The sequence below is a fragment of the Oncorhynchus gorbuscha genome, linkage group LG13, assembly GCF_021184085.1.
Source record: "Oncorhynchus gorbuscha isolate QuinsamMale2020 ecotype Even-year linkage group LG13, OgorEven_v1.0, whole genome shotgun sequence".
NCBI classification, from domain to species: Eukaryota; Metazoa; Chordata; class Actinopteri; order Salmoniformes; family Salmonidae; genus Oncorhynchus; species Oncorhynchus gorbuscha.
In genome coordinates, this window is record NC_060185.1 from 2,137,755 (window position 1) to 2,164,463 (window position 26,709).

General features: G+C 44.6%; 1 protein-coding gene across 3 annotated transcripts in view; it reads right to left on the bottom strand.

Annotated features, from left to right (window-relative positions):
- Nucleotides 1-26,709, bottom strand: part of trpc6b (transient receptor potential cation channel, subfamily C, member 6b) — a 67,254-nt gene that overhangs the window by 9,006 nt on the left and 31,539 nt on the right. For all 3 annotated transcript variants that reach the window (XM_046296349.1, XM_046296350.1, XM_046296348.1), the window contains exons 5-7: nucleotides 12,923-13,150; nucleotides 9,721-9,985; nucleotides 4,565-4,760 (exon numbers count right to left, since the gene is read on the bottom strand). In XM_046296349.1, coding sequence (XP_046152305.1) covers nucleotides 4,565-4,760; nucleotides 9,721-9,985; nucleotides 12,923-13,150 — 689 coding nt within the window. The remainder of the gene's footprint in view (nucleotides 1-4,564; nucleotides 4,761-9,720; nucleotides 9,986-12,922; nucleotides 13,151-26,709) is intronic.

Here is a 26,709-nt window from a genome sequence, read left to right on the forward strand (position 1 = left end):
TAAACGAGGCCCAACTCACCTACCTCTCCGTAAACGAGGCCCAACTCACCTACCTCTCCGTAAACGAGGCCCAAGAAGCCGCCAGATCTCTGGTGGTGTGTACACATTACCGTCATTCCTGCCTTCTGCTGTCATATGTCAGATAAATAGCCTCCACAATCCAGTGGGAGAGACACTGCTTAAAAAACACTCAAAACACTAGCCAGATTAGCAAAACAGACCTTAGAGTCGCCAACTTCATGGATAACGCGTAGAGAACCCCAACTCACTGAGCCGAGGCCAAAGACACGAGCAGGGTGGTCTTGTAGAAGAGGATCGTCAGATTCACAGACTCCATTGGTCCAAAAGAGGACTCACACAGCACATCCAAAACCAAAACTAAAGCTAGGTTTAGAAACCGGCCAGACACGGCACACACCTTTTAAAAACCGCACCTCCAGGGGATGAGCCCCTGGAGTGGCACCATCAATTCCCACGACACACTGAAGTAGCTCCCACATTCAGAGAATGAACCCCGCTTGAAAAACACTTTTAGGAACATTAAAATGTCCACCAGAGAAAAGGAACAATTCCTTTATTTAGGCACCAAAGCTTGAACACCTGCCTCTTATACAAGCCTCTCGTGGAGGGTGCCCTTGCGGACTGTTTAGAGGTAAACCTCTTGCCATCATATCGGATCTTTCAGGGCCCACTGATTCCAAATCTCCGGCCAAAGTTGCGAGAGTTGCGTTGCCATGGGTCCCTGCCAATAAAGGCGAATGATCTCCATGAACCTAGGTCGTTTGGGCCAACGGGGAGCCACAAGGATCAATGACAACTCGTCTCTGACGCACCGTCTCCAGCGTGGAATGAATCAAGTCTGAGGCCACTGGTTCACGAGCGCATCCGTTCCCAACAGAGATTACATATGGAGAAAAACAGCTCATTTTCTCAAGATCTGTCGGACATTTCCTATATCTGGGAAACCCCCCTGGGGTGCAGCCGACTCCTCCCCTGGAGATACGTCACCCGGAGCGAGGAAAAGTGTGTACTGCTCCACAGCAGTAGGGAGTGAGCCAAGGACAAGAGGAGGTGAGACCATACCCCTCCCTGTCTGTTGATTTGGAAGCCATCAACCCCAATCGATCTAGTCACTGGCGGAAAACGCAATCCAGACGAAATTGGGCCAGGCAAAGCCAAGAAACCGAGTCTCCCTCTGTGGGGACAAGAATTCTCGACTGAGTCTTGAGACCCAGAAACAGAATGCGCTGAGATGGAGTCAAACAGCTACAGACACTGAACACGGGAACCCAGCAGAGAGGCAACGCCACCAGCTCCCTCCACTCCGCTTGCCAATCGACCAGGGAGTCCAATATCCACATAGGTGCCAAACCCGGCTCCACAACTTTGGTGAAAGTACGAGGGAAAGCCTGAAAGGGAGGACCAAAAACTTGTTGGCTATAACCTCGAAACAGGAACCTCAGCTACTTCTTGTGAGGAGTATATTTGTTCACATTAAAGTATGCATCCTTCAGGTTGATGGAGGTGAAGCAATCACCCGGGTGCACTGACTAACAACAGGCTGTTCATGAGCATTCTGAATTTGTAGATCCTGAGGTGTACAGGACACACAGGTCTAAAAATGGAACCAAAGTCTTGCCCCTTTGGAGAACTTAGAAATATCGGCTGAACCAGCTGTACTTGGCCTCTCACATAGGAACCAATCTGATCACCTGCTTCTGGAGAAGGGTAGAAATCTCCCTCATAACAAGAACAGTCAACCTAATGACGCTGTAAAAACATGGGGGGGACACAAGCAATGCCTGTACCCCAACGTCACTGTGTGCAAAATCCAGAGCGACAAAAACAATGTGTCTTAACACCGTGGGGTAGAAACAATGTATCTCACCACCGTGGGGTAGAAACAATGTATCTCAACACCGTGGGGTAGAAACAATGTATCTCAACACCGTGGGGTAGAAACAATGTATCTCAACACCGTGGGGTAGAAACAATGTATCTCAACACCGTGGGGTAGAAACAATGTATCTCAACACCGTGGGGTAGAAACAATGTATCTCAACACCGTGGGGTAGAAACAATGTATCTCAACACCGTGGGGTAGAAACAATGTATCTCAACACCGTGGGGTAGAAACAATGTATCTCAACACCGTGGGGTAGAAACAATGTCTCAACACCGTGGGGTAGAAACAATGTCTCAACACCGTGGGGTAGAAACAATGTCTCAACACCGTGGGGTAGAAACAATGTATCTCAACACCGTGGGGTAGAAACAATGTCTTAACACCGTGGGGTAGAAACAATGTCTCAACACCGTGGGGTAGAAACAATGTCTCAACACCGTGGGGTAGAAACAATGTCTTAACACCGTGGGGTAGAAACAATGTCTCAACACCGTGGGGTAGAAACAATGTCTTAACACCGTGGGGTAGAAACAATGTCTCAACACCGTGGGGTAGAAACAATGTCTCAACACCGTGGGGTAGAAACAATGTATCTCAACACCGTGGGGTAGAAACGATGTCTTAACACCGTGGGGTAGAAACAATGTCTTAACACCGTGGGGTAGAAACAATGTCTTAACACCGTGGGGTAGAAACAATGTCTCAACACCGTGGGGTAGAAACAATGTCTTAACACCGTGGGGTAGAAACAATGTCTCAACACCGTGGGGTAGAAACAATGTCTCAACACCGTGGGGTAGAAACAATGTCTTAACACCGTGGGGTAGAAACAATGTCTCAACACCGTGGGGTAGAAACAATGTATCTCAACACCGTGGGGTAGAAACAATGTCTCAACACCGTGGGGTAGAAACAATGTCTCAACACCGTGGGGTAGAAACAATGTCTTAACTCCGTCGGGTAGAAACAATGTATCTCAACACTGTGGGGTAGAAACAATGTGATTACGTCTACTCTGATGTACCCCTGCCACTTTGGGGTACTGTTGTCACAGCGAATTAATTCATGCCTCAGGTTTATCCCCTGTGGAAGGCAGGGCTTCCAGTGAGGCACAGTGTTCATTGGCCCTGTCAAGCGTGATTCTAATGTTCTTCAGTAGAGGGCGGTATAGCACAAACTCCAACACAGCTGTGTTGCAGTGAGTTGACCAACTGAAAGGGAACTGAGTATTTAGAAACAATCAACTCTGAAACAACAACAGTCAGTTTTATAACATAATTCCAAGCTTCTGGTTTTCATAAAAAAATCATTTTCCTTGACATCCATAATAATTGTCCAGAGGTATATACTAAAAGCATTGAGTGGGAGAGCCATAGCAACCTAATTGATATGGATGGCAGCCGATGTGTGCGTCCCAAATTACACATTCTTCCCTATATAGTACACTACATTTGGGCCGGGCCCATATGGCTCTGGTCTAAAGTAGGACACTTTATAGAGAACAGGGTGCCATTTGGTACACGGCCAATACCAGATCCGAACTTCCTAATGCGACCCAATGGTGAAGAAGCTGCAGCCTCTAAACTGGATGAGAGAGGATTTCATTTTCTCTTCCAACCCTATAAGTAGCTGCAATTACCATCGCAACAGACAATAATTCACTGAATTCATTTTTTACTCAGAAGACAGTATGAAACTAAATCATTCTACAATGACCTTATCTATGTGGCTCAAAGCATTTGTAATTACCCAGAAATACTTGGAGTGCATCCCAAATGCTACCCTATTCCCTATATAGTGCACTACTTTAGACCAGAGCCCAATGAACCCTGGTGAAATGTAGTGCACTATAAAGAGAATAGGGTGCCATGTGGAACGTGGCCTTGTCATGCCTCTTGTTAACCCACAGCCTCCACAGTATCAGACACCATGTAGTAGATTAGACGGAAGCTGCAGTGCTGCATTGGGGCCAAGCGTGCAGATGTAGCCTACAACAATACATCTACAAAATGGTGGCTTCACAAGGGAGCCATATTGATTCATTAAAGGAGCATACTGAATATGTTAAATAACTGTGTCTATTTGTATACCACGTTAGTACACCCCCTAGACAGGACACTAGTCTATCTCCTGTTTCTATAGTGAGGCAGCTTGAAGTACCAGGACACCCCCTAGACAGGACACTAGTCTATCTCCTGTTTCTATAGTGAGGCAGCATTATCTACAAGTACACCCCCTAGACAGGACACTAGTCTATCTCCTGTTTCTATAGTGAGGCAGCTTATCTACAAGTACACCCCCTAGACAGGACACTAGTCTATCTCCTATTTCTATAGTGAGGCAGCATTATCTACAAGGACACCACCTAGACAGGACACTAGTCTATCTCCTGTTTCTATAGTGAGGCAGCATTATCTACAAGTACACCCCCTAGACAGGACACTAGTCTATCTCCTGTTTCTATAGTGAGGCAGCTTGATCTACAAGTACACCCCCTAGACCAGACGTTAGTCTACATTTGGGCCTTATAGTAAATGGTATACTAACTATATCCTGTAAATTCCTCATACAAGAGCAGTATAACATGTTAACAAGTATCAAGACCAGAGCCTTATTATCTCTAAGGGACAATAAATCATTAGTTCATTCATTAGTTACCTCTATTTCCTGGAAGGAGTTATTGATCATGGCAATGAGCATGTTGAGCAGGACGATCACCATGGTGACGTTATAAACCCCATAAAGGATATAGCCGATATTCTCGATAAACTTATGGCCATTGTTGATCTTCACTGACTTGACTTCGGACAGGCCAAAAATGGCCCAGAATAACGTCTTGAAACTTTCCTCAATCCTGGAAGGAGCGAAAAGAGAAAGAGATCGGAGATCAATGTGTTATACCTGGATCAGAATGGGTTATACCTGGATCAGAATGGGTTACACCTGGATCAGAATGGGTTATACCTGGATCAGAATGGGTTATACCTGGATCAGAATGTATTATACCTGGATCAGAATGTATTATACCTGGATCAGAATGGGTTATACCTGGATCAGAATGGGTTATACCTGGATCAGAATGGGTTATACCTGGATCAGAATGTATAATACCTGGATCAGAATGGGTTATACCTGGATCAGAATGTATAATACCTGGATCAGAATGGGTTATACCTGGATCAGAATGGGTTATACCTGGATCAGAATGTATAATACCTGGATCAGAATGGGTTATACCTGGATCAGAATGTATAATACCTGGATCAGAATGTATAATACCTGGATCAGAATGGGTTACACCTGGATCAGAATGGGTTACACCTGGATCAGAATGTATAATACCTGGATCAGAATGTATTATACCTGGATCAGAATGGGTTACACCTGGATCAGAATGGGTTACACCTGGATCAGAATGTGTTATACCTGGATCAGAATGTATTATACCTGGATCAGAATGTATTATACCTGGATCAGAATGGGTTACACCTGGATCAGAATGTGTTATACCTGGATCAGAATGGGTTACACCTGGATTAGAATGTATTATACCTGGATCAGAATGGGTTATACCTGGATCAGAATGTGTTACACCTGGATCAGAATGTATTATACCTGGATCAGAATGGGTTACACCTGGATCAGAATGGGTTATACCTGGATCAGAATGTATTATACCTGGATCAGAATGGGTTACACCTGGATCAGAATGTATTATACCTGGATCAGAATGGGTTATACCTGGATCAGAATGGGTTATACCTGGATCAGAATGTATAATACCTGGATCAGAATGGGTTATACCTGGATCAGAATGTATAATACCTGGATCAGAATGGGTTACACCTGGATCAGAATGGGTTACACCTGGATCAGAATGGGTTACACCTGGATCAGAATGTATAATACCTGGATCAGAATGGGTTACACCTGGATCAGAATGTATAATACCTGGATCAGAATGGGTTACACCTGGATCAGAATGTATAATACCTGGATCAGAATGGGTTACACCTGGATCAGAATGGGTTACACCTGGATCAGAATGGGTTACACCTGGATCAGAATGTATAATACCTGGATCAGAATGGGTTATACCTGGATCAGAATGGGTTACACCTGGATCAGAATGGGTTACACCTGGATCAGAATGTATAATACCTGGATCAGAATGGGTTACACCTGGATCAGAATGGGTTATACCTGGATCAGAATGTATAATACCTGGATCAGAATGTATAATACCTGGATCAGAATGGGTTACACCTGGATCAGAATGGGTTACACCTGGATCAGAATGTATAATACCTGGATCAGAATGTATAATACCTGGATCAGAATGGGTTACACCTGGATCAGAATGGGTTACACCTGGATCAGAATGTATAATACCTGGATCAGAATGTATAATACCTGGATCAGAATGGGTTACACCTGGATCAGAATGGGTTACACCTGGATCAGAATGGGTTACACCTGGATCAGAATGTATAATACCTGGATCAGAATGGGTTATACCTGGATCAGAATGGGTTACACCTGGATCAGAATGGGTTACACCTGGATCAGAATGTATAATACCTGGATCAGAATGTATTATACCTGGATCAGAATGGGTTACACCTGGATCAGAATGGGTTATACCTGGATCAGAATGGGTTATACCTGGATCAGAATGTATAATACCTGGATCAGAATGTATAATACCTGGATCAGAATGGGTTACACCTGGATCAGAATGTATTATACCTGGATCAGAATGGGTTACACCTGGATCAGAATGTATTATACCTGGATCAGAATGGGTTATACCTGGATCAGAATGTGTTATACCTGGATCAGAATGTATAATACCTGGATCAGAATGTATAATACCTGGATCATAATGGGTTACACCTGGATCAGAATGGGTTATACCTGGATCAGAATGTATTATACCTGGATCAGAATGGGTTACACCTGGATCAGAATGTATTATACCTGGATCAGAATGGGTTATACCTGGATCAGAATGGGTTATACCTGGATCAGAATGTATAATACCTGGATCAGAATGTGTTATACCTGGATCAGAATGGGTTATACCTGGATCAGAATGTATAACACCTGGATCAGAATGGGTTACACCTGGATCAGAATGTATAATACCTGGATCAGAATGTATTATACCTGGATCAGAATGGGTTACACCTGGATCAGAATGGGTTACACCTGGATCAGAATGGGTTACACCTGGATCAGAATGGGTTATACCTGGATCAGAATGGGTTACACCTGGATCAGAATGGGTTACACCTGGATCAGAATGTATAATACCTGGATCAGAATGGGTTATACCTGGATCAGAATGGGTTATACCTGGATCAGAATGGGTTACACCTGGATCAGAATGTATAATACCTGGATCAGAATGGGTTATAAATGATCTGTAAATGATGTCTAAGTGTTGGAGTGGGCCCCTGGCTGTCTGTAAATGATTTCTAAGTGTTGGAGTGTAACCCTGGCTATCTGTAAATGATGTCTGAGTGTTGGAGTGTTCCCTGGCTATCTGTAAATGATGTCTGAGTGTTGGAGTGTGACCCTGGCTATCTGTAAATGATGCCTGAGTGTTGGAGTGTACCCCTGGCTATCTGTAAATGATGTCTGAGTGTTGGAGTGTTCCCCTGGCTATCTGTAAATGATGTCTGAGTGTTGGAGTGTTCCCCTGGCTATCTGTAAATGATGTCTGAGTGTTGGAGTGTTCCCCTGGCTATCTGTAAATGATGCCTGAGTGTTGGAGTGTACCCCTGGCTATCTGTAAATGATGTCTGAGTGTTGGAGTGTTCCCCTGGCTGTCAAAAAAAGTAATAAAAAAGGAAATTGTGCCATCTGGTTTGCTAAATATAAGAAATGTGATATATAGCATTTACTTTTACTTTGTACTTTTACTCAAGAATGACTATTGAGTACTTTTTCCACCACTGTACATAAGTCCATGTAAAATCTGATACTTTTAGACTTTTACTCAAGTAATATTTTCCTGGGTGACTTTCCCTTTTACTGGAGTCATTTCATATTAAGGTATCTTTATTTTTTCTCAAGTATGACAATTGGGTATTTTTTCCACCTCTGTAGTCGCTGACAAAGGTGCTTCAAGAAAGTACTGAGTAAAGGGTCTGAATACTTATGTAAATGTGATATGAGTTTTTAAAAATAAATTAACTAAATGTTCTAAAAACCCATTTTTGCTTCGTCATTATGGGGTATTGTGATGTCATTATGGGGTATTGTGACATCATTATAGAGTATTGTGATGTTATTATGGGGTATTGTGATGTCATTATGGGGTAATGTGATGTAATTATGGGGTATTGTGATGTCATTATAGAGTGTTGTGATGTCATAATGGGGTATTGTGATGTAATTATGGGGTATTGTGACGTCATTATAGAGTATTGTGATGTCATTATGGGGTATTGTGATGTTATTATGAGGTATTGTGATGTTATTATGAGGTATTGTGATGTTATTATGAGGTATTGTGATGTTATTATGAGGTATTGTGATGTTATTATGAGGTATTGTGATGTTATTATGAGGTATTGTGATGTTATTATGAGGTATTGTGATGTTATTATGAGGTATTGTGATGTTATTATGAGGTATTGTGACGTTATTATGAGGTATTGTGACGTCATTATGAGGTATTGTGACGTCATTATGAGGTATTGTGACGTCATTATGAGGTATTGTGACGTCATTATGAGGTATTGTGACGTCATTATGAGGTATTGTGATGTTATTATGAGGTATTGTGATGTTATTATGAGGTATTGTGATGTTATTATGAGGTATTGTGATGTTATTATGAGGTATTGTGATGTTATTATGAGGTATTGTGACGTCATTATGGGGTATTGTGATGTTATTATGAGGTATTGTGATGTTATTATGAGGTATTGTGATGTTATTATGAGGTATTGTGATGTTATTATGAGGTATTGTGATGTTATTATGAGGTGTTGTGATGTTATTATGAGGTATTGTGATGTTATTATGGGGTATTGTGATGTTATTATGAGGTATTGTGATGTTATTATGAGGTATTGTGATGTTATTATGAGGTATTGTGATGTTATTATGGGGTATTGTGATGTCATTATGGGGTAATGTGATGTTATTATGAGGTATTGTGATGTTATTATGAGGTATTGTGATGTCATTATGGGGTAATGTGATGTTATTATGAGGTATTGTGATGTTATTATGAGGTATTGTGATGTTATTATGAGGTATTGTGATGTTATTATGAGGTATTGTGTGTAGATTGATGAGGTATTGTGTGTAGATTGATGAGGTATTGTGTGTAGATTGATGAGGTATTGTGATGTCATTATGGGGTATTGTGTGTAGATTGATGAGGTATTGTGTGTAGATTGATGAGGTATTGTGTGTAGATTGATGAGGTATTGTGTGTAGATTGATGAGGTATTGTGTGTAGATTGATGAGGTATTGTGTGTAGATTGATAAGGTATTGTGTGTAGATTGATGAGGTATTGTGTGTAGATTGATGAGGTATTGTGTGTAGATTGATGAGGTATTGTGTGTAGATTGATGAGGTATTGTGATGTCATTATGGGGTATTGTGTGTAGATTGATGAGGTATTGTGATGTTATTATGAGGTATTGTGTGTAGATTGATGAGGGGAAAAAACTATTTCATCCATGTTAGAACAAGGCTGTAACCTAACAAAATGTGGTAAAAGTCCAGGGGTCTGAATACTTTCCGACGGTACTGTATGTATCCCATTTCCTCCATAATTACATAACTCACGTGGTGAAGGCGTCGTTCTGCTTGGCTCCGAGGTAGTATGAGTAGAGATTGAACATTCCAAACATGAAGGCCACAAAAACCATGATGAAGATCACCATGAACTTGAAGATATCTTTCACCGTGCGTCCCAGAGATATCTGCAGGGGCCCGAAACTCTCATTGGCTGGGAGGATGTAGGCGATGCGAGAGAAGCTCAGTACCACAGCGATGGAATACAGACCCTCTGAGATGATCTGGGGGTCCGAGGGAACCCAGTTATTACGGGCTAGAGAGAGAGATGGAGAGAAAGAAAGAGAGATACAGAGATTGCTGTATCATTCAGAACTTTTTCCATGGAGATGAGAAGTATGGCTCAATCGCATGTTCAGGTAGACTGATCCCACTGTGTCCATCAGTGTCCATTGTCCATCCCACTGTGTCCATCACAGTGAAGGGAGGGAGGTTCCCACACTGTTGTTCTGAAATAGCCCTGTAGCAGAGGAGGATCACAGAGGTCAAAGACAGAACACTGACGATCACAGAGGGGCCAAAATACTGTAATCACTCTAACATATGTGACACCAGGAAATAGATATTTAACATACAGTTGAAGTCGGAAGTTTACATACACTTAAGTTAGAGTCATTAAAGTTTGTTATTTAACCATTCCACAAATGTCTTGTTAACAAACTATAGTTTTGGCAAGTCGGTTAGGACATCTACTTTGTGCATGACACAAGTTATTTTTCCAACAATTGTTTACAGACAGATTATTTCACTTATAATTCACTGTATCACAATTCCAGTGGGTTAGACGTTTACATACACTAAGTTGACTGTACCTTTAAACAGCTTGGAAAATTCCAGAAATTATGTAATGGCTTTAGAAGCTTCTTATAGGCTAATTGACATAATTTGAGTCAATTGGAGGTGTACCTGTGGATGTATTTCAAGGCCTACCTTCAAACTCAGTGCCTCTTTGCTTGACATCTTGGGAAAATCAAAAGTAATCAGTCAAGACCTCAGAAAAACCATAGTAGACCTCCACAAGTCTGGTTCATCCTTGGGAGCAATTTCCAAATGACTGAAGGTACCACATTTATCTGTACAAACAATAGTACGCAAGTATAAACACCATGGGACCACGCAGCCGTCATACCACTCAGGAAGGAGATGCGTTCTGTCTCCTAGAGATGAATGTACTTTGGTGCGAAAAGTGTAAATCAATCCCAGAACAACAGCAAAGGACCTTGTGGAGATGCTGGAGGAAACAGGTACAGAAGTATCTATATCCACAGTAAAACGAGTCCTATATCGACATAACCTGAAAGGCCTCTCAGCAAGGAAGAAGCCACTGCTCCAAAACCGCCATAAAAAAAGCCAGACTACAGTTTGCAACTGCACATGGGGACAAAGATCGTATTTTTTGGAGAAATGTCCTCTGGTCTGATCAAACAAAAATAGAACTGTTTGGTCATAACGACCATCGTTTGGAGGAAAAAGGGGGATGCTTACAAGCCGAAGAACACCATCCCAACCATGAAGCACAAGGGTGGCAGCATCATGTTGTGGGTGTTCTTTGCTGCAGGAGGGACTTGTGCACTTCACAAAATATATGGCATCATGAGGAAGGGAAATTATGTGGATATATTGAAGCAACATCTCAAGACATCAGTCAGGAAGTTAAAGCTTGGTCGCAAATGGGTCTTCCAACTGGACAATGACTGCAAGCACACTTTCAAAGTTGTGGCAAAATGTGATGAAAGAAATAAAAGCTTAAATAAAACATTCTCTCTACTATTATTCTGATATTTCACATTGTTAAAAAAAAAGTGGTGATCCTAACTGACCTAATTGTTACCAGCATTAAATGTCAGGAATGATGAAAAACTGAGTTTAAATTTATTTGGCTAAGGTGTAGGTAAATTTACCAACTTCAGCTGTTTACACTATGTCTACTAGGATGGGGTCTCGGCAACCGGAGCATGAGCAGTAGTGTGCAGCATTTTCCTTTTCATTGGTCGATTCAGCTGTATACACTATGTCTACTAGGATGGGGTCTCGGCAACCGGGCATGAGCAGTAGTGTGCAGCATTTTCCTTTTCATTGGTCATGAAGTGACCGATAACTCTGGCACCTGATATGTTCTGCAGCTTTTGTCTGGGCAAAGGTGCCTTTTGAATTTATTCTACTCTATTCATGAATAACATGCACTGTGATATGTTTAGCTTGGGTGCCGGTTTCTTTCCGTTTGGCTTGACAATGAGCAATGGAGTTGGCAAGAGCACAATTTGATCAGGGGCCAGGCTAGCTGGCAAAAAATGGACCAGGCTAGCTGGCAACAAACGGATCAGGGATCAGGCTAGCTGGCAACAAACGGATCAGGGACCAGGCTAGCTGGCAACAAACTGATCAGAGATCAGGCTAGCTGGCAACAAACGGATAAGGGACCAGGCTAGCTGGCAACAAACGGATCAGAGATCAGGCTAGCTGGCAACAAACGGATAAGGGACCAGGCTAGCTGGCAACAAACGGATCAGGGATCAGGCTAGCTGGCAACAAACGGATCAGGGACCAGGCTAGCTGGCAACAAACTGATCAGAGATCAGGCTAGCTGGCAACAAACGGATAAGGGACCAGGCTAGCTGGCAACAAACGGATCAGGGACCAGGCTAGCTGGCAACAGCTGGAGTACTCTGTCTCTGGGACCAGCTGGAGTACTCTGTCTCTGGGGCCAGCTGGAGTACTCTGTCTCTGGGGCCAGCTGGAGTACTCTGTCTCTGGGGCCAGCTGGAGTACTCTGTCTCTGGGGCCAGCTGGAGTACTCTGTCTCTGGGACCAGCTGGAGTACTCTGTCTCTGGGGCCAGCTGGAGTACTCTGTCTCTGGGGCCAGCTGGAGAACTCTGTCTCTGGGGCCAGCTGGAGAACTCTGTCTCTGGGGCCAGCTCGAGAACTCTGTCTCTGGGGCCAGCTGGAGAACTCTGTCTCTGGGGCCAGGGTAATGTTGGACAGGGTTCTGTCTGCACTCACCCAGTCTGTAGTACTCTATCTCTGGGACCAGGGTAATGTTGGACAGGGTTCTGTCCGCACTCACCCAGTCTGTAGTACTCTATCTCTGGGACCAGGGTAATGTTGGACAGGGTTCTGTCTGCACTCACCCAGTCTGTAGTACTCTATCTCTGGGACCAGGGTAATGTTGGACAGGGTTCTGTCTGCACTCACCCAGTCTGTAGTACTCTATCTCCGGGACCAGGGTAATGTTGGACAGGTCGGTATAGTGCTTGTTGACGTAGCTCTGTGCTGAATACGCATGCCAGAATGCCATAAATCTAGTGATGAAGGATGTCACGAAAAGGCTCAGCATTCCAAAGTCTAGAAGATTCCATGTCTCCGAAAGATATTCCCGAGCTCCCTGGGACCAAATCTCCTTACACTCAGCCCATACCATTCCTGGAAGAAGAGAGAGAAAACAACCACATGTCAGAAAGACATATTCTGCCTCACAAATGGCACCCTATGTATAGTGCACTACTTTGGACCAGGCCCCATAGAGCTCTCCCTCTCCCATAGAGATCTGGTCCAAAGTAATGCACTATGTATGGAAGAGGCTACCATGTGGGAGGAAGATATTGACTTTCATTTTTCCACTAATACGAAGAGACTAATGTGGTGCCAGTATATAAGGACAGACTAATGTGGTGCCAGTATATAAGAACAGACTAATGTGGTGCCAGTATATAAGAACAGACTAATGTGGTGCCAGTATATAAGAACAGACTAATGTGGTGCCAGTATACAAGAACAGACTAATGTGGTGCCAGTATATAAGGACAGACTAATGTGGTGCCAGTATATAAGAACAGACTAATGTGGTGCCAGTATATAAGAACAGACTAATGTGGTGCCAGTATATAAGAACAGACTAATGTGGTGCCAGTATATAAGAACAGACTAATGTGGTGCCAGTATATAAGAACAGACTAATGTGGTGCCAGTATATAAGAACAGACTAATGTGGTGCCAGTACATAAAATCAGATTAATGTAGTGCCAGTATATAAGAACAGACTAATGTGGTGCCAGTACATAAAATCAGATTAATGTAGTGCCAGTATATAAGAACAGACTAATGTGGTGCCAGTATATAAGAACAGACTAATGTGGTGCCAGTATATAAAATGAGATTAATGTGGTGCCAGTATATAAGATCAGATTAATGTAGTAACAGTATATAAGATCAGATTAATGTGGTGCCAGTATATAAGAACAGACTAATGTGGTGCCAGTATATAAGAACAGACTAATGTGGTGTCAGTATATGAGAACAGATTAATGTGGTGCCAGTATACAAGAACAGACTAATGTGGTGCCAGTATATAAGAACAGACTAATGTGGTGCCAGTATATGAGCACAGATTAATGTGGTGCCAGTATATGAGCACAGATTAATGTGGTGCCAGTATATAAGAACAGACTAATGTGGTGCCAGTATATAAGAACAGACTAATGTGGTGTCAGTATATGAGAACAGATTAATGTGGTGCCAGTATACAAGAACAGACTAATGTGGTGCCAGTATATAAGAACAGACTAATGTGGTGCCAGTATATGAGCACAGATTAATGTGGTGCCAGTATATGAGAACAGATTAATGTGGTGCCAGTATATAAGAACAGACTCATGTGGTGCCAGTATATAAGAACAGACTAATGTGGTGCAAGTATATAAGATCAGATTAATGTGGTGCCAGTATATAAGATCAGATTAATGTAGTAACAGTATATAAGATCAGATTAATGTGGTGCCAGTATATAAGAACAGACTAATGTGGTGCCAGTATATAAGAACAGACTAATGTGGTGTCAGTATATGAGAACAGATTAATGTGGTGCCAGTATACAAGAACAGACTAATGTGGTGCCAGTATATAAGAACAGATTACTGTGGTGCCAGTATATGAGCACAGATTAATGTGGTGCCAGTATATGAGCACAGATTAATGTGGTGCCAGTATATAAGAACAGATTACTGTGGTGCCAGTATATGAGCACAGATTAATGTGGTGCCAGTATATGAGAACAGATTAATGTGGTGCCAGTATATAAGAACAGACTCATGTGGTGCCAGTATATAAGAACAGACTAATGTGGTGCAAGTATATAAGATCAGATTAATGTGGTGCCAGTATATAAAATCAGATTAATGTAGTAACAGTATATAAGATCAGATTAATGTGGTGCCAGTATATAAGAACAGACTAATGTGGTGCCAGTATATAAGAACAGACTAATGTGGTGTCAGTATATGAGAACAGATTAATGTGGTGCCAGTATACAAGAACAGACTAATGTGGTGCCAGTATATAAGAACAGACTAATGTGGTGCCAGTATATGAGCACAGATTAATGTGGTGCCAGTATATGAGCACAGATTAATGTGGTGCCAGTATATAAGAACAGACTAATGTGGTGCCAGTATATAAGAACAGACTAATGTGGTGTCAGTATATGAGAACAGATTAATGTGGTGCCAGTATACAAGAACAGACTAATGTGGTGCCAGTATATAAGAACAGACTAATGTGGTGCCAGTATATAAGAACAGACTAATGTGGTGCCAGTATATGAGCACAGATTAATGTGGTGCCAGTATATGAGCACAGATTAATGTGGTGCCAGTATATGAGAACAGATTACTGTGGTGCCAGTATATGAGCACAGATTAATGTGGTGCCAGTATATGAGAACAGATTACTGTGGTGCCAGTATATAAGAACAGAATGAGCTGGAGAGAAGAAGAGAGAACAGCAGCATGGATTGGAATGAGCTGGAGAGAAGAAGAGAGAACAGCAGCATGGATTGGAATGAGCTGGAGAGAAGAAGAGAGAACAGCAGCATGGATTGGAATGAGCAGGAGAGAAGAAGAGAGAACAGCAGCATGGATTGGAATGAGCAGGAGAGAGGAAGAGAGAACAGCAGCATGGATTGGAATGAGATGGAGAGAAGAAGAGAGAACAGCAGCATGGATTGGAATGAGCTGGAGAGAAGAGGAGAGAACAGCAGCATGGGTTGGAATGAGCTGGAGAGAAGAAGAGAGAACAGCAGCATGGATTGGAATGAGCTGGAGAGAAGGAGAGAGAAAAGCAGCATGGATTGGAATGAGCAGGAGAGAAGAAGAGAGAACAGCAGCATGGATTGGAATGAGCTGGAGAGAAGAAGAGAGAACAGCAGCATGGGGTGGAATGAGCTAGAGAGAAGAAGAGAGAACAGCAGCATGGGTTGGAATGAGCTGGAGAGAAGGAGAGAAAACAGCAGCATGGATTTGAATGAGCAGGAGAGAAGAAGAGAAAACAGCAGCATGGATTGGAATGAGCAGGAGAGAAGAAGAGAGAACAGCAGCATGGATTGGAATGAGCTGGAGAGAAGAAGAGAGAACAGCAGCATGGGGTGGAATGAGCAGGAGAGAAGAAGAGAGAACAGAAGCATGGATTGGAATGAGCTGGAGAGAAGAAGAGAGAACAGTAGCATGGGTTGGAATTAGCTGGAGAGAAGGAGAGAGAACAGCAGCATGGATTGGAATGAGCTGGAGAGAAGAAGAGAGAACAGCAGCATGGATTGGAATGAGCAGGAGAGCAGTAGAGAGAACAGCAGCATGTATTGGAATGAGCTAGAGAGAAGAGATAACAGCAGCATGGATTGGAATGAGCAGGGGAGAAGAAGAGAGAACAGCAGCATGGATTGGAATGAGCAGGAGAGAAGAAGAGAGAACAGCAGCATGGATTGGAATGAGCAGGAGAGAAGAAGAGAGAGCAGCAGCATGGATTGGAATGAGCTGGAGAGAAGAAGAGAGAACAGCAGCATGGATTGGAATGAGCAGGAGAGAAGAAGAGAGAACAGCAGCATGGATTGGAATGAGCAGGAGAGAAGAAAGAACAGCAGCATGGATTGGAATGAGCAGGAGAGAAGAAGAGAGAACAGCAGCATGGATTGGAATGAGTTGGAGAGAATAAGAGAGAACAGCAGCATGGATTGGAATGAGCAGGAGAGAAGAAGAGAGAACAGCAGCATGGATTGGAATGAGCTGGAGAGAAGAAGAGAGAACAGCAGCATGGGGTGGAATGAGCTAGAGAGAAGAAGAGAGAACAGCAGCATGGGTTGGAATGAGCTGGAGAGAAGGAGAGAAAACAGCAGCATGGATTGGAATGAGCAGGAGAGAAGAAGAGAGAACAGCAGCATGGATTGGAATGAGCAGGAGAGAAGAAGAGAGAACAGCAGCATGGATTGGAATGAGCAGGAGAGAAGAAGAGAGAACAGAAGCATGGATTGGAATGAGCTGGAGAGAAGAAGAGAGAACAGTAGCATGGGTTGGAATGAGCTGGAGAGAAGGAGAGAGAACAGCAGCATGGATTGGAATGAGCTGGAGAGAAGGAGAGAGAACAGCAGCATGGATTGGAATGAGCTGGAGAGAAGAAGAGAGAACAGCAGTATGGGTTGGAATGAGCAGGAGAGAAGAAGAGAAAACAGCAGCATGGATTGGAATGAGCAGGAGAGAAGAAGAGAGAACAGCAGCATGGATTGGAATGAGCTGGAGAGAAGAAGAGAGAACAGCAGCATGGCGTGGAATGAGCTAGAGAGAAGAAGAGAGAACAGCAGCATGGGTTGGAATGAGCAGGAGAGAAGAAGAGAGAACAGAAGCATGGATTGGAATGAGCTGGAGAGAAGAAGAGAGAACAGTAGCATGGGTTGGAATTAGCTGGAGAGAAGAAGAGAGAACAGTAGCATGGTTTGGAATTAGCTGGACAGAAGAAGAGAGAACAGCAGCATGGATTGGAATGAGCAGGAGAGAAGAAGAGAGAACAGAAGCATGGATTGGAATGAGCTGGAGAGAAGAAGAGAGAACAGTAGCATGGGTTGGAATTAGCTGGACAGAAGGAGAGAGAACAGCAGCATGGATTGGAATGAGCTGGAGAGAAGGAGAGAGAACAGCAGCATGGATTGGAATGAGCTGGAGAGAAGAAGAGAGAACAGCAGCATGGGGTGGAATGAGCAGGAGAGAAGAAGAGAGAACAGCAGCATGGATTGGAATGAGCAGGAGAGAAGAGAGAACAGCAGCATGGATTGGAATGAGCTGGAGAGAAGGAGAGAGAAAAGCAGCATGGATTGGAATGAGCTGGAGAGAAGAAGAGAGAACAGCAGCATGGATTGGAATGAGCAGGAGAGAAGAAGAGAGAACAGCAGCATGGATTGGAATGAGCAGGAGAGAAGAAGAGAGAACAGCAGCATGGGTTGGAATGAGCTGGAGAGGAGAGAAAACAGCAGCATGGATTGGAATGAGCAGGAGAGAAGAAGAGAGAACAGCAGCATGGATTGGAATGAGCTAGAGAGAAGAAGAGAGAACAGCAGCATGGATTGGAATGAACAGGAGAGCAGTAGAGAGAACAGCAGCATGTATTGGAATGAGCTAGAGAGAAGAGAGAACAGCAGCATGGATTGGAATGAGCAGGGGAGAAGAACAGAGAACAGCAGCATGGATTGGAATGAGCTGGAGAGAAGAAGAGAGAACAGCAGCATGGATTGGAATGAGCTGGAGAGAAGAAGAGAGAACAGCAGCATGGGTTGGAATGAGCAGGAGAGAAGAAGAGAGAACAGCAGCATGGGTTGGAATGAGCTGGAGAGGAGAGAAAACAGCAGCATGGATTGGAATGAGCAGGAGAGAAGAAGAGAGAACAGCAGCATGGATTGGAATGAGCTAGAGAGAAGAAGAGAGAACAGCAGCATGGATTGGAATGAACAGGAGAGCAGTAGAGAGAACAGCAGCATGTATTGGAATGAGCAGGAGAGCAGTAGAGAGAACAGCAGCATGTATTGGAATGAGCTAGAGAGAAGAGAGAACAGCAGCATGGATTGGAATGAGCAGGGGAGAAGAAGAGAGAACAGCAGCATGGATTGGAATGAACAGGAGAGCAGTAGAGAGAACAGCAGCATGTATTGGAATGAGCTAGAGAGAAGGGAGAACAGCAGCATGGATTGGAATGAGCAGGGGAGAAGAACAGAGAACAGCAGCATGGATTGGAATGAGCTGGAGAGAAGAAGAGAGAACAGCAGCATGGATTGGAATGAGCTGGAGAGAAGAAGAGAGAACAGCAGCATGGGTTGGAATGAGCAGGAGAGAAGAAGAGAAAACAGTAGCATGGGTTGGAATGAGCAGGAGAGAAGAAGAAAGAATAGCAGCATGGATTGGAATGAGCTGGAGAGAAGAAGAGAGAACAGCAGCATGGGTTGGAATGAGCTGGAGAGAAGAAGAGAAAACAGCAGCATGGATTGGAATGAGCAGGAGAGAAGAAGAGAGAACAGCAGCATGGATTGGAATGAGCTGGAGAGAAGAAGAGAGAACAGCAGCATGGGGTGGAATGAGCAGCAGCATGGAGAGAAGAAGAGAGAACAGCAGCATGGATTGGAATGAGCAGGAGAGAAGAAGAGAGAACAGCAGCATGGATTGGAATGAGCTGGAGAGAAGAAGAGAGAACAGCAGCATGGATTGGAATGAGCTGGAGAGAAGAAGAGAGAACAGCAGCATGGGTTGGAATGAGCAGGAGAGAAGAAGAGAAAACAGTAGCATGGATTGGAATGAGCAGGAGAGAGAAGAGAGAATAGCAGCATGGATTGGAATGAGCTGGAGAGAAGAGAACAGCAGCATGGATTGGAATGAGCTGGAGAGAAGAAGAGAGAACAGCAGCATGGACTGGAATGAGCTGGAGAGAAGAAGAGAGAACAGCAGCATGGATTGGAATGAGCTGGAGAGAAGAAGAGAGAACAGCAGCATGGGTTGGAATGAGCAGGAGAGAAGAAGAGAAAACAGTAGCATGGATTGGAATTAGCAGGAGAGAAGAAGAGCGAATAGCAGCATGGATTGGAATGAGCTGGAGAGAAGAAGAGAGAACAGCAGCATGGGGTGGAATGAGCAGGAGAGAAGAAGAGAGAACAGCAGCATGGGTTGGAATGAGCTGGAGAGAAGGAGAGAAAACAGCAGCATGTATTGGAATGAGCTAGAGAGAAGAGAGAACAGCAGCATGGATTGGAATGAGCAGGGGAGAAGAAGAGAGAACAGCAGCATGGATTGGAATGAGCAGGAGAGAAGAAGAGAGAACAGCAGCATGGATTGGAATGAGCAGGAGAGAAGAAGAAGAGAGAACAGCAGCATGGATTGGAATGAGCTGGAGAGAAGAAGAGAGAACAGCAGCATGGATTGGAATGAGCAGGAGAGAAGAAGAGAGAACAGCAGCATGGATTGGAATGAGCAGGAGAGAAGAAAGAACAGCAGCATGGATTGGAATGAGCAGGAGAGAAGAAGAGAGAACAGCAGCATGGATTGGAATGAGCTGGAGAGAATAAGAGAGAACAGCAGCATGGATTGGAATGAGCAGGAGAGAAGAAGAGAGAACAGCAGCATGGATTGGAATGAGCTGGAGAGAAGAAGAGAGAACAGCAGCATGGGGTGGAATGAGCTAGAGAGAAGAAGAGAGAACAGCAGCATGGGTTGGAATGAGCTGGAGAGAAGGAGAGAAAACAGCAGCATGGATTGGAATGAGCAGGAGAGAAGAAGAGAGAACAGCAGCATGGATTGGAATGAGCAGGAGAGAAGAAGAGAGAACAGCAGCATGGATTGGAATGAGCTGGAGAGAAGAAGAGAGAACAGCAGCATGGGGTGGAATGAGCAGGAGAGAAGAAGAGAGAACAGCAGCATGGGTTGGAATGAGCTGGAGAGAAGGAGAGAAAACAGCAGCATGTATTGGAATGAGCTAGAGAGAAGAGAGAACAGCAGCATGGATTGGAATGAGCAGGGGAGAAGAAGAGAGAACAGCAGCATGGATTGGAATGAGCAGGAGAGAAGAAGAGAGAACAGCAGCATGGATTGGAATGAGCAGGAGAGAAGAAGAGAGAGCAGCAGCATGGATTGGAATGAGCTGGAGAGAAGAAGAGAGAACAGCAGCATGGATTGGAATGAGCAGGAGAGAAGAAGAGAGAACAGCAGCATGGATTGGAATGAGCAGGAGAGAAGAAAGAACAGCAGCATGGATTGGAATGAGCAGGAGAGAAGAAGAGAGAACAGCAGCATGGATTGGAATGAGCTGGAGAGAATAAGAGAGAACAGCAGCATGGATTGGAATGAGCAGGAGAGAAGAAGAGAGAACAGCAGCATGGATTGGAATGAGCTGGAGAGAAGAAGAGAGAACAGCAGCATGGGGTGGAATGAGCTAGAGAGAAGAAGAGAGAACAGCAGCATGGGTTGGAATGAGCTGGAGAGAAGAAGAGAGAACAGCAGCATGGATTGGAATGAGCAGGAGAGAAGAAGAGAGTACAGCAGCATGGGTTGGAATGAGCTAGAGAGAAGAAGAGAGAACAGCAGCAGGGGTTGGAATGAGCTGGAGAGAAGAAGAGAGAACAGCAGCATGGATTGGAATGAGCAGGAGAGAAGAAGAGAGAACAGCAGCATGGATTGGAATGAGCAGGAGAGAAGAAGAGAGAACAGAAGCATGGATTGGAATGAGCTGGAGAGAAGAAGAGAGAACAGTAGCATGGGTTGGAATGAGCTGGAGAGAAGGAGAGAGAACAGCAGCATGGATTGGAATGAGCTGGAGAGAAGGAGAGAGAACAGCAGCATGGATTGGAATGAGCTGGAGAGAAGAAGAGAGAACAGCAGCATGGGTTGGAATGAGCAGGAGAGAAGAAGAGAAAACAGCAGCATGGATTGGAATGAGCAGGAGAGAAGAAGAGAGAACAGCAGCATGGATTGGAATGAGCTGGAGAGAAGAAGAGAGAACAGCAGCATGGCGTGGAATGAGCTAGAGAGAAGAAGAGAGAACAGCAGCATGGGTTGGAATGAGCAGGAGAGAAGAAGAGAGAACAGAAGCATGGATTGGAATGAGCTGGAGAGAAGAAGAGAGAACAGTAGCATGGGTTGGAATTAGCTGGAGAGAAGAAGAGAGAACAGTAGCATGGTTTGGAATTAGCTGGACAGAAGAAGAGAGAACAGCAGCATGGATTGGAATGAGCAGGAGAGAAGAAGAGAGAACAGAAGCATGGATTGGAATGAGCTGGAGAGAAGAAGAGAGAACAGTAGCATGGGTTGGAATTAGCTGGACAGAAGGAGAGAGAACAGCAGCATGGATTGGAATGAGCTGGAGAGAAGGAGAGAGAACAGCAGCATGGATTGGAATGAGCTGGAGAGAAGAAGAGAGAACAGCAGCATGGATTGGAATGAGCTGGAGAGAAGGAGAGAGAAAAGCAGCATGGATTGGAATGAGCTGGAGAGAAGAAGAGAGAACAGCAGCATGGATTGGAATGAGCAGGAGAGAAGAAGAGAGAACAGCAGCATGGATTGGAATGAGCAGGAGAGAAGAAGAGAGAACAGCAGCATGGGTTGGAATGAGCTGGAGAGGAGAGAAAACAGCAGCATGGATTGGAATGAGCAGGAGAGAAGAAGAGAGAACAGCAGCATGGATTGGAATGAGCTAGAGAGAAGAAGAGAGAACAGCAGCATGGATTGGAATGAACAGGAGAGCAGTAGAGAGAACAGCAGCATGTATTGGAATGAGCTAGAGAGAAGAGAGAACAGCAGCATGGATTGGAATGAGCAGGGGAGAAGAACAGAGAACAGCAGCATGGATTGGAATGAGCTGGAGAGAAGAAGAGAGAACAGCAGCATGGATTGGAATGAGCTGGAGAGAAGAAGAGAGAACAGCAGCATGGGTTGGAATGAGCAGGAGAGAAGAAGAGAAAACAGTAGCATGGGTTGGAATGAGCAGGAGAGAAGAAGAGAGAATAGCAGCATGGATTGGAATGAGCTGGAGAGAAGAAGAGAGAACAGCAGCATGGGTTGGAATGAGCTGGAGAGAAGAAGAGAAAACAGCAGCATGGATTGGAATGAGCAGGAGAGAAGAAGAGAGAACAGCAGCATGGATTGGAATGAGCTGGAGAGAAGAAGAGAGAACAGCAGCATGGGGTGGAATGAGCTAGAGAGAAGAAGAGAGAACAGCAGCATGGATTGGAATGAGCAGGAGAGAAGAAGAGAGAACAGCAGCATGGATTGGAATGAGCTGGAGAGAAGAAGAGAGAACAGCAGCATGGATTGGAATGAGCTGGAGAGAAGAAGAGAGAACAGCAGCATGGGTTGGAATGAGCAGGAGAGAAGAAGAGAAAACAGTAGCATGGATTGGAATGAGCAGGAGAGAAGAAGAGAAAACAGAAGAGCAGCATGGATTGGAATGAGCTGGAGAGAAGAAGAGAGAACAGCAGCATGGACTGGAATGAGCTGGAGAGAAGAAGAGAGAACAGCAGCATGGATTGGAATGAGCTGGAGAGAAGAAGAGAGAACAGCAGCAGGGGTTGGAATGAGCAGGAGAGAAGAAGAGAAAACAGTAGCATGGATTGGAATGAGCAGGAGAGAAGAAGAGAGAATAGCAGCATGGATTGGAATGAGCTGGAGAGAAGAAGAGAGAACAGCAGCATGGGGTGGAATGAGCAGGAGAGAAGAAAAGAGAACAGCAGCATGGATTGGAATGAGCTGGAGAGAAGGAGAGAAAACAGCCGCATGGATTGGAATGAGCAGGAGAGAAGAAGAGAGAACAGCAGCATGGATTGGAATGAGCAGGAGAGAAGAAGAGAGAACAGCAGCATGGATTGGAATGAGCTGGAGAGAAGAAGAGAGAACAGCAGCATGGATTGGAATGAGCTGGAGAGAAGAATGAGCTGGAGAGAAGAAGAGAGAACAGCAGCATGGATTGGAATGAGCTGGAGAGAAGAAAAGAGAACAGCAGCATGGGGTGGAATGAGCTAGAGAGAAGAAGAGAGAACAGCAGCATGGATTGGAATGAGCAGGAGAGAAGAAGAGAGAACAGAAGCAGTGGTTGGAATGAGCAGGAGAGAAGAAGAGAGAACAGTAGCATGGGTTGGAATGAGCTGGAGAGAAGGAGAGAGAACAGCAGCATGGATTGGAATGAGCAGGAGAGAAGGAGAGAGAACAGCAGCATGTATTGGAATGAGCTGGAGAGAAGAAGAGAGAACAGCAGCACTGGTTGGAATGAGCAGGAGAGAAGAAGAGAAAACAGCAGCATGGATTGGAATGAGCAGGAGAGAAGAAGAGAGAACAGCAGCATGGATTGGAATGAGCTGGAGAGAAGAAGAGAGAACAGCAGCATGGGGTAGAATGAGCTAGAGAGAAGAAGAGAGAACAGCAGCATGGATTGGAATGAGCAGGAGAGAAGAAGAGAGAACAGCAGCATGGATTGGAATGAGCTGGAGAGAAGAAGAGAGAACAGCAGCATGGATTGGAATGAGCTGGAGAGAAGAAGAGAGAACAGCAGCATGGGTTGGAATGAGCAGGAGAGAAGAAGAGAAAACAGTAGCATGGATTGGAATGAGCAGGAGAGAAGAAGAGAGAATAGCAGCATGGATTGGAATGAGCTGGAGAGAAGAAGAGAGAACAGCAGCATGGACTGGAATGAGCTGGAGAGAAGAAGAGAGAACAGCAGCATGGATTGGAATGAGCTGGAGAGAAGAAGAGAGAACAGCAGCATGGGGTGGAATGAGCTGGAGAGAAGAAAAGAGAATAGCAGCATGGGTTGGAATGAGCTGGAGAGAAGGAGAGAAAACAGCCGCATGGATTGGAATGAGCAGGAGAGAAGAAGAGAGAACAGCAGCATGGATTGGAATGAGCAGGAGAGAAGAAGAGAGAACAGCAGCATGGATTGGAATGAGCTGGAGAGAAGAAGAGAGAACAGCAGCATGGATTGGAATGAGCTGGAGAGAAGAAGAGAGAACAGCAGCATGGATTGGAATGAGCTGGAGAGAAGAAAAGAGAACAGCAGCATGGGGTGGAATGAGCTAGAGAGAAGAAGAGAGAACAGCAGCATGGATTGGAATGAGCAGGAGAGAAGAAGAGAGAACAGAAGCAGTGGTTGGAATGAGCAGGAGAGAAGAAGAGAGAACAGCAGCATGGATTGGAATGAGCAGGAAAGAAGAAGAGAGAACAGAAGCATGGATTGGAATGAGCTGGAGAGAAGAAGAGAGAACAGTAGCATGGGTTGGAATGAGCTGGAGAGAAGGAGAGAGAACAGCAGCATGGATTGGAATGAGCAGGAGAGAAGGAGAGAGAACAGCAGCATGTATTGGAATGAGCTGGAGAGAAGAAGAGAGAACAGCAGCACTGGTTGGAATGAGCAGGAGAGAAGAAGAGAAAACAGCAGCATGGATTGGAATGAGCAGGAGAGAAGAAGAGAGAACAGCAGCATGGATTGGAATGAGCTGGAGAGAAGACGAGAGAACAGCAGCATGGGGTGGAATGAGCAGGAGAGAAGAAGAGAGAACAGAAGCATGGATTGGAATGAGCTGGAGAGAAGAAGAGAGAACAGTAGCATGGGTTGGAATTAGCTGGAGAGAAGGAGAGAGAACAGCAGCATGGATTGGAATGAGCTGGAGAGAAGAAGAGAGAACAGCAGCATGGATTGGAATGAGCAGGAGAGCAGTAGAGAGAACAGCAGCATGTATTGGAATGAGCTAGAGAGAAGAGAGAACAGCAGCATGGATTGGAATGAGCAGGGGAGAAGAAGAGAGAACAGCAGCATGGATTGGAATGAGCAGGAGAGAAGAAGAGAGAACAGCAGCATGGATTGGAATGAGCAGGAGAGAAGAAGAGAGAACAGCAGCATGGATTGGAATGAGCAGGAGAGAAGAAAGAACAGCAGCATGGATTGGAATGAGCAGGAGAGAAGAAGAGAGAACAGCAGCATGGATTGGAATGAGCAGGAGAGAAGAAGAGAGAACAGCAGCATGGATTGGAATGAGCTGGAGAGAAGAAGAGAGAACAGCAGCATGGGGTGGAATGAGCTAGAGAGAAGAAGAGAGAACAGCAGCATGGGTTGGAATGAGCTGGAGAGAAGGAGAGAAAACAGCAGCATGGATTGGAATGAGCAGGAGAGAAGAAGAGAGAACAGCAGCATGGATTGGAATGAGCAGGAGAGAAGAAGAGAGAACAGCAGCATGGATTGGAATGAGCTGGAGAGAAGGAGAGAGAAAAGCAGCATGGATTGGAATGAGCTGGAGAGAAGAAGAGAGAACAGCAGCATGGATTGGAATGAGCAGGGGAGAAGAAGAGAGAACAGCAGCATGGATTGGAATGAGCTGGAGAGAAGAGAGAACCGCAGCATGGATTGGAATGAGCAGGAGAGAAGAAGAGAGAACAGCAGCATGGATTGGAATGAGCAGGAGAGAAGAAGAGAGAACAGCAGCATGGATTGGAATGAGCTGGAGAGAAGAAGAGAGAACAGCAGCATGGGGTGGAATGAGCTAGAGAGAAGAAGAGAGAACAGCAGCATGGGTTGGAATGAGCTGGAGAGAAGGAGAGAAAACAGCAGCATGGATTGGAATGAGCAGGAGAGAAGAAGAGAGAACAGCAGCATGGGTTGGAATGAGCTGGAGAGAAGAAGAGAGAACAGCAGCATGGATTGGAATGAACAGGAGAGCAGTAGAGAGAACAGCAGCATGTATTGGAATGAGCTAGAGAGAAGAGAGAACAGCAGCATGGATTGGAATGAGCAGGGGAGAAGAACAGAGAACAGCAGCATGGATTGGAATGAGCTGGAGAGAAGAAGAGAGAACAGCAGCATGGATTGGAATGAGCTGGAGAGAAGAAGAGAGAACAGCAGCATGGGTTGGAATGAGCAGGAGAGAAGAAGAGAAAACAGTAGCATGGGTTGGAATGAGCAGGAGAGAAGAAGAGAGAATAGCAGCATGGATTGGAATGAGCTGGAGAGAAGAAGAGAGAACAGCAGCATGGGTTGGAATGAGCTGGAGAGAAGAAGAGAAAACAGCAGCATGGATTGGAATGAGCAGGAGAGAAGAAGAGAGAACAGCAGCATGGATTGGAATGAGCTGGAGAGAAGAAGAGAGAACAGCAGCATGGGGTGGAATGAGCAGGAGAGAAGAAGAGAGAACAGCAGCATGGATTGGAATG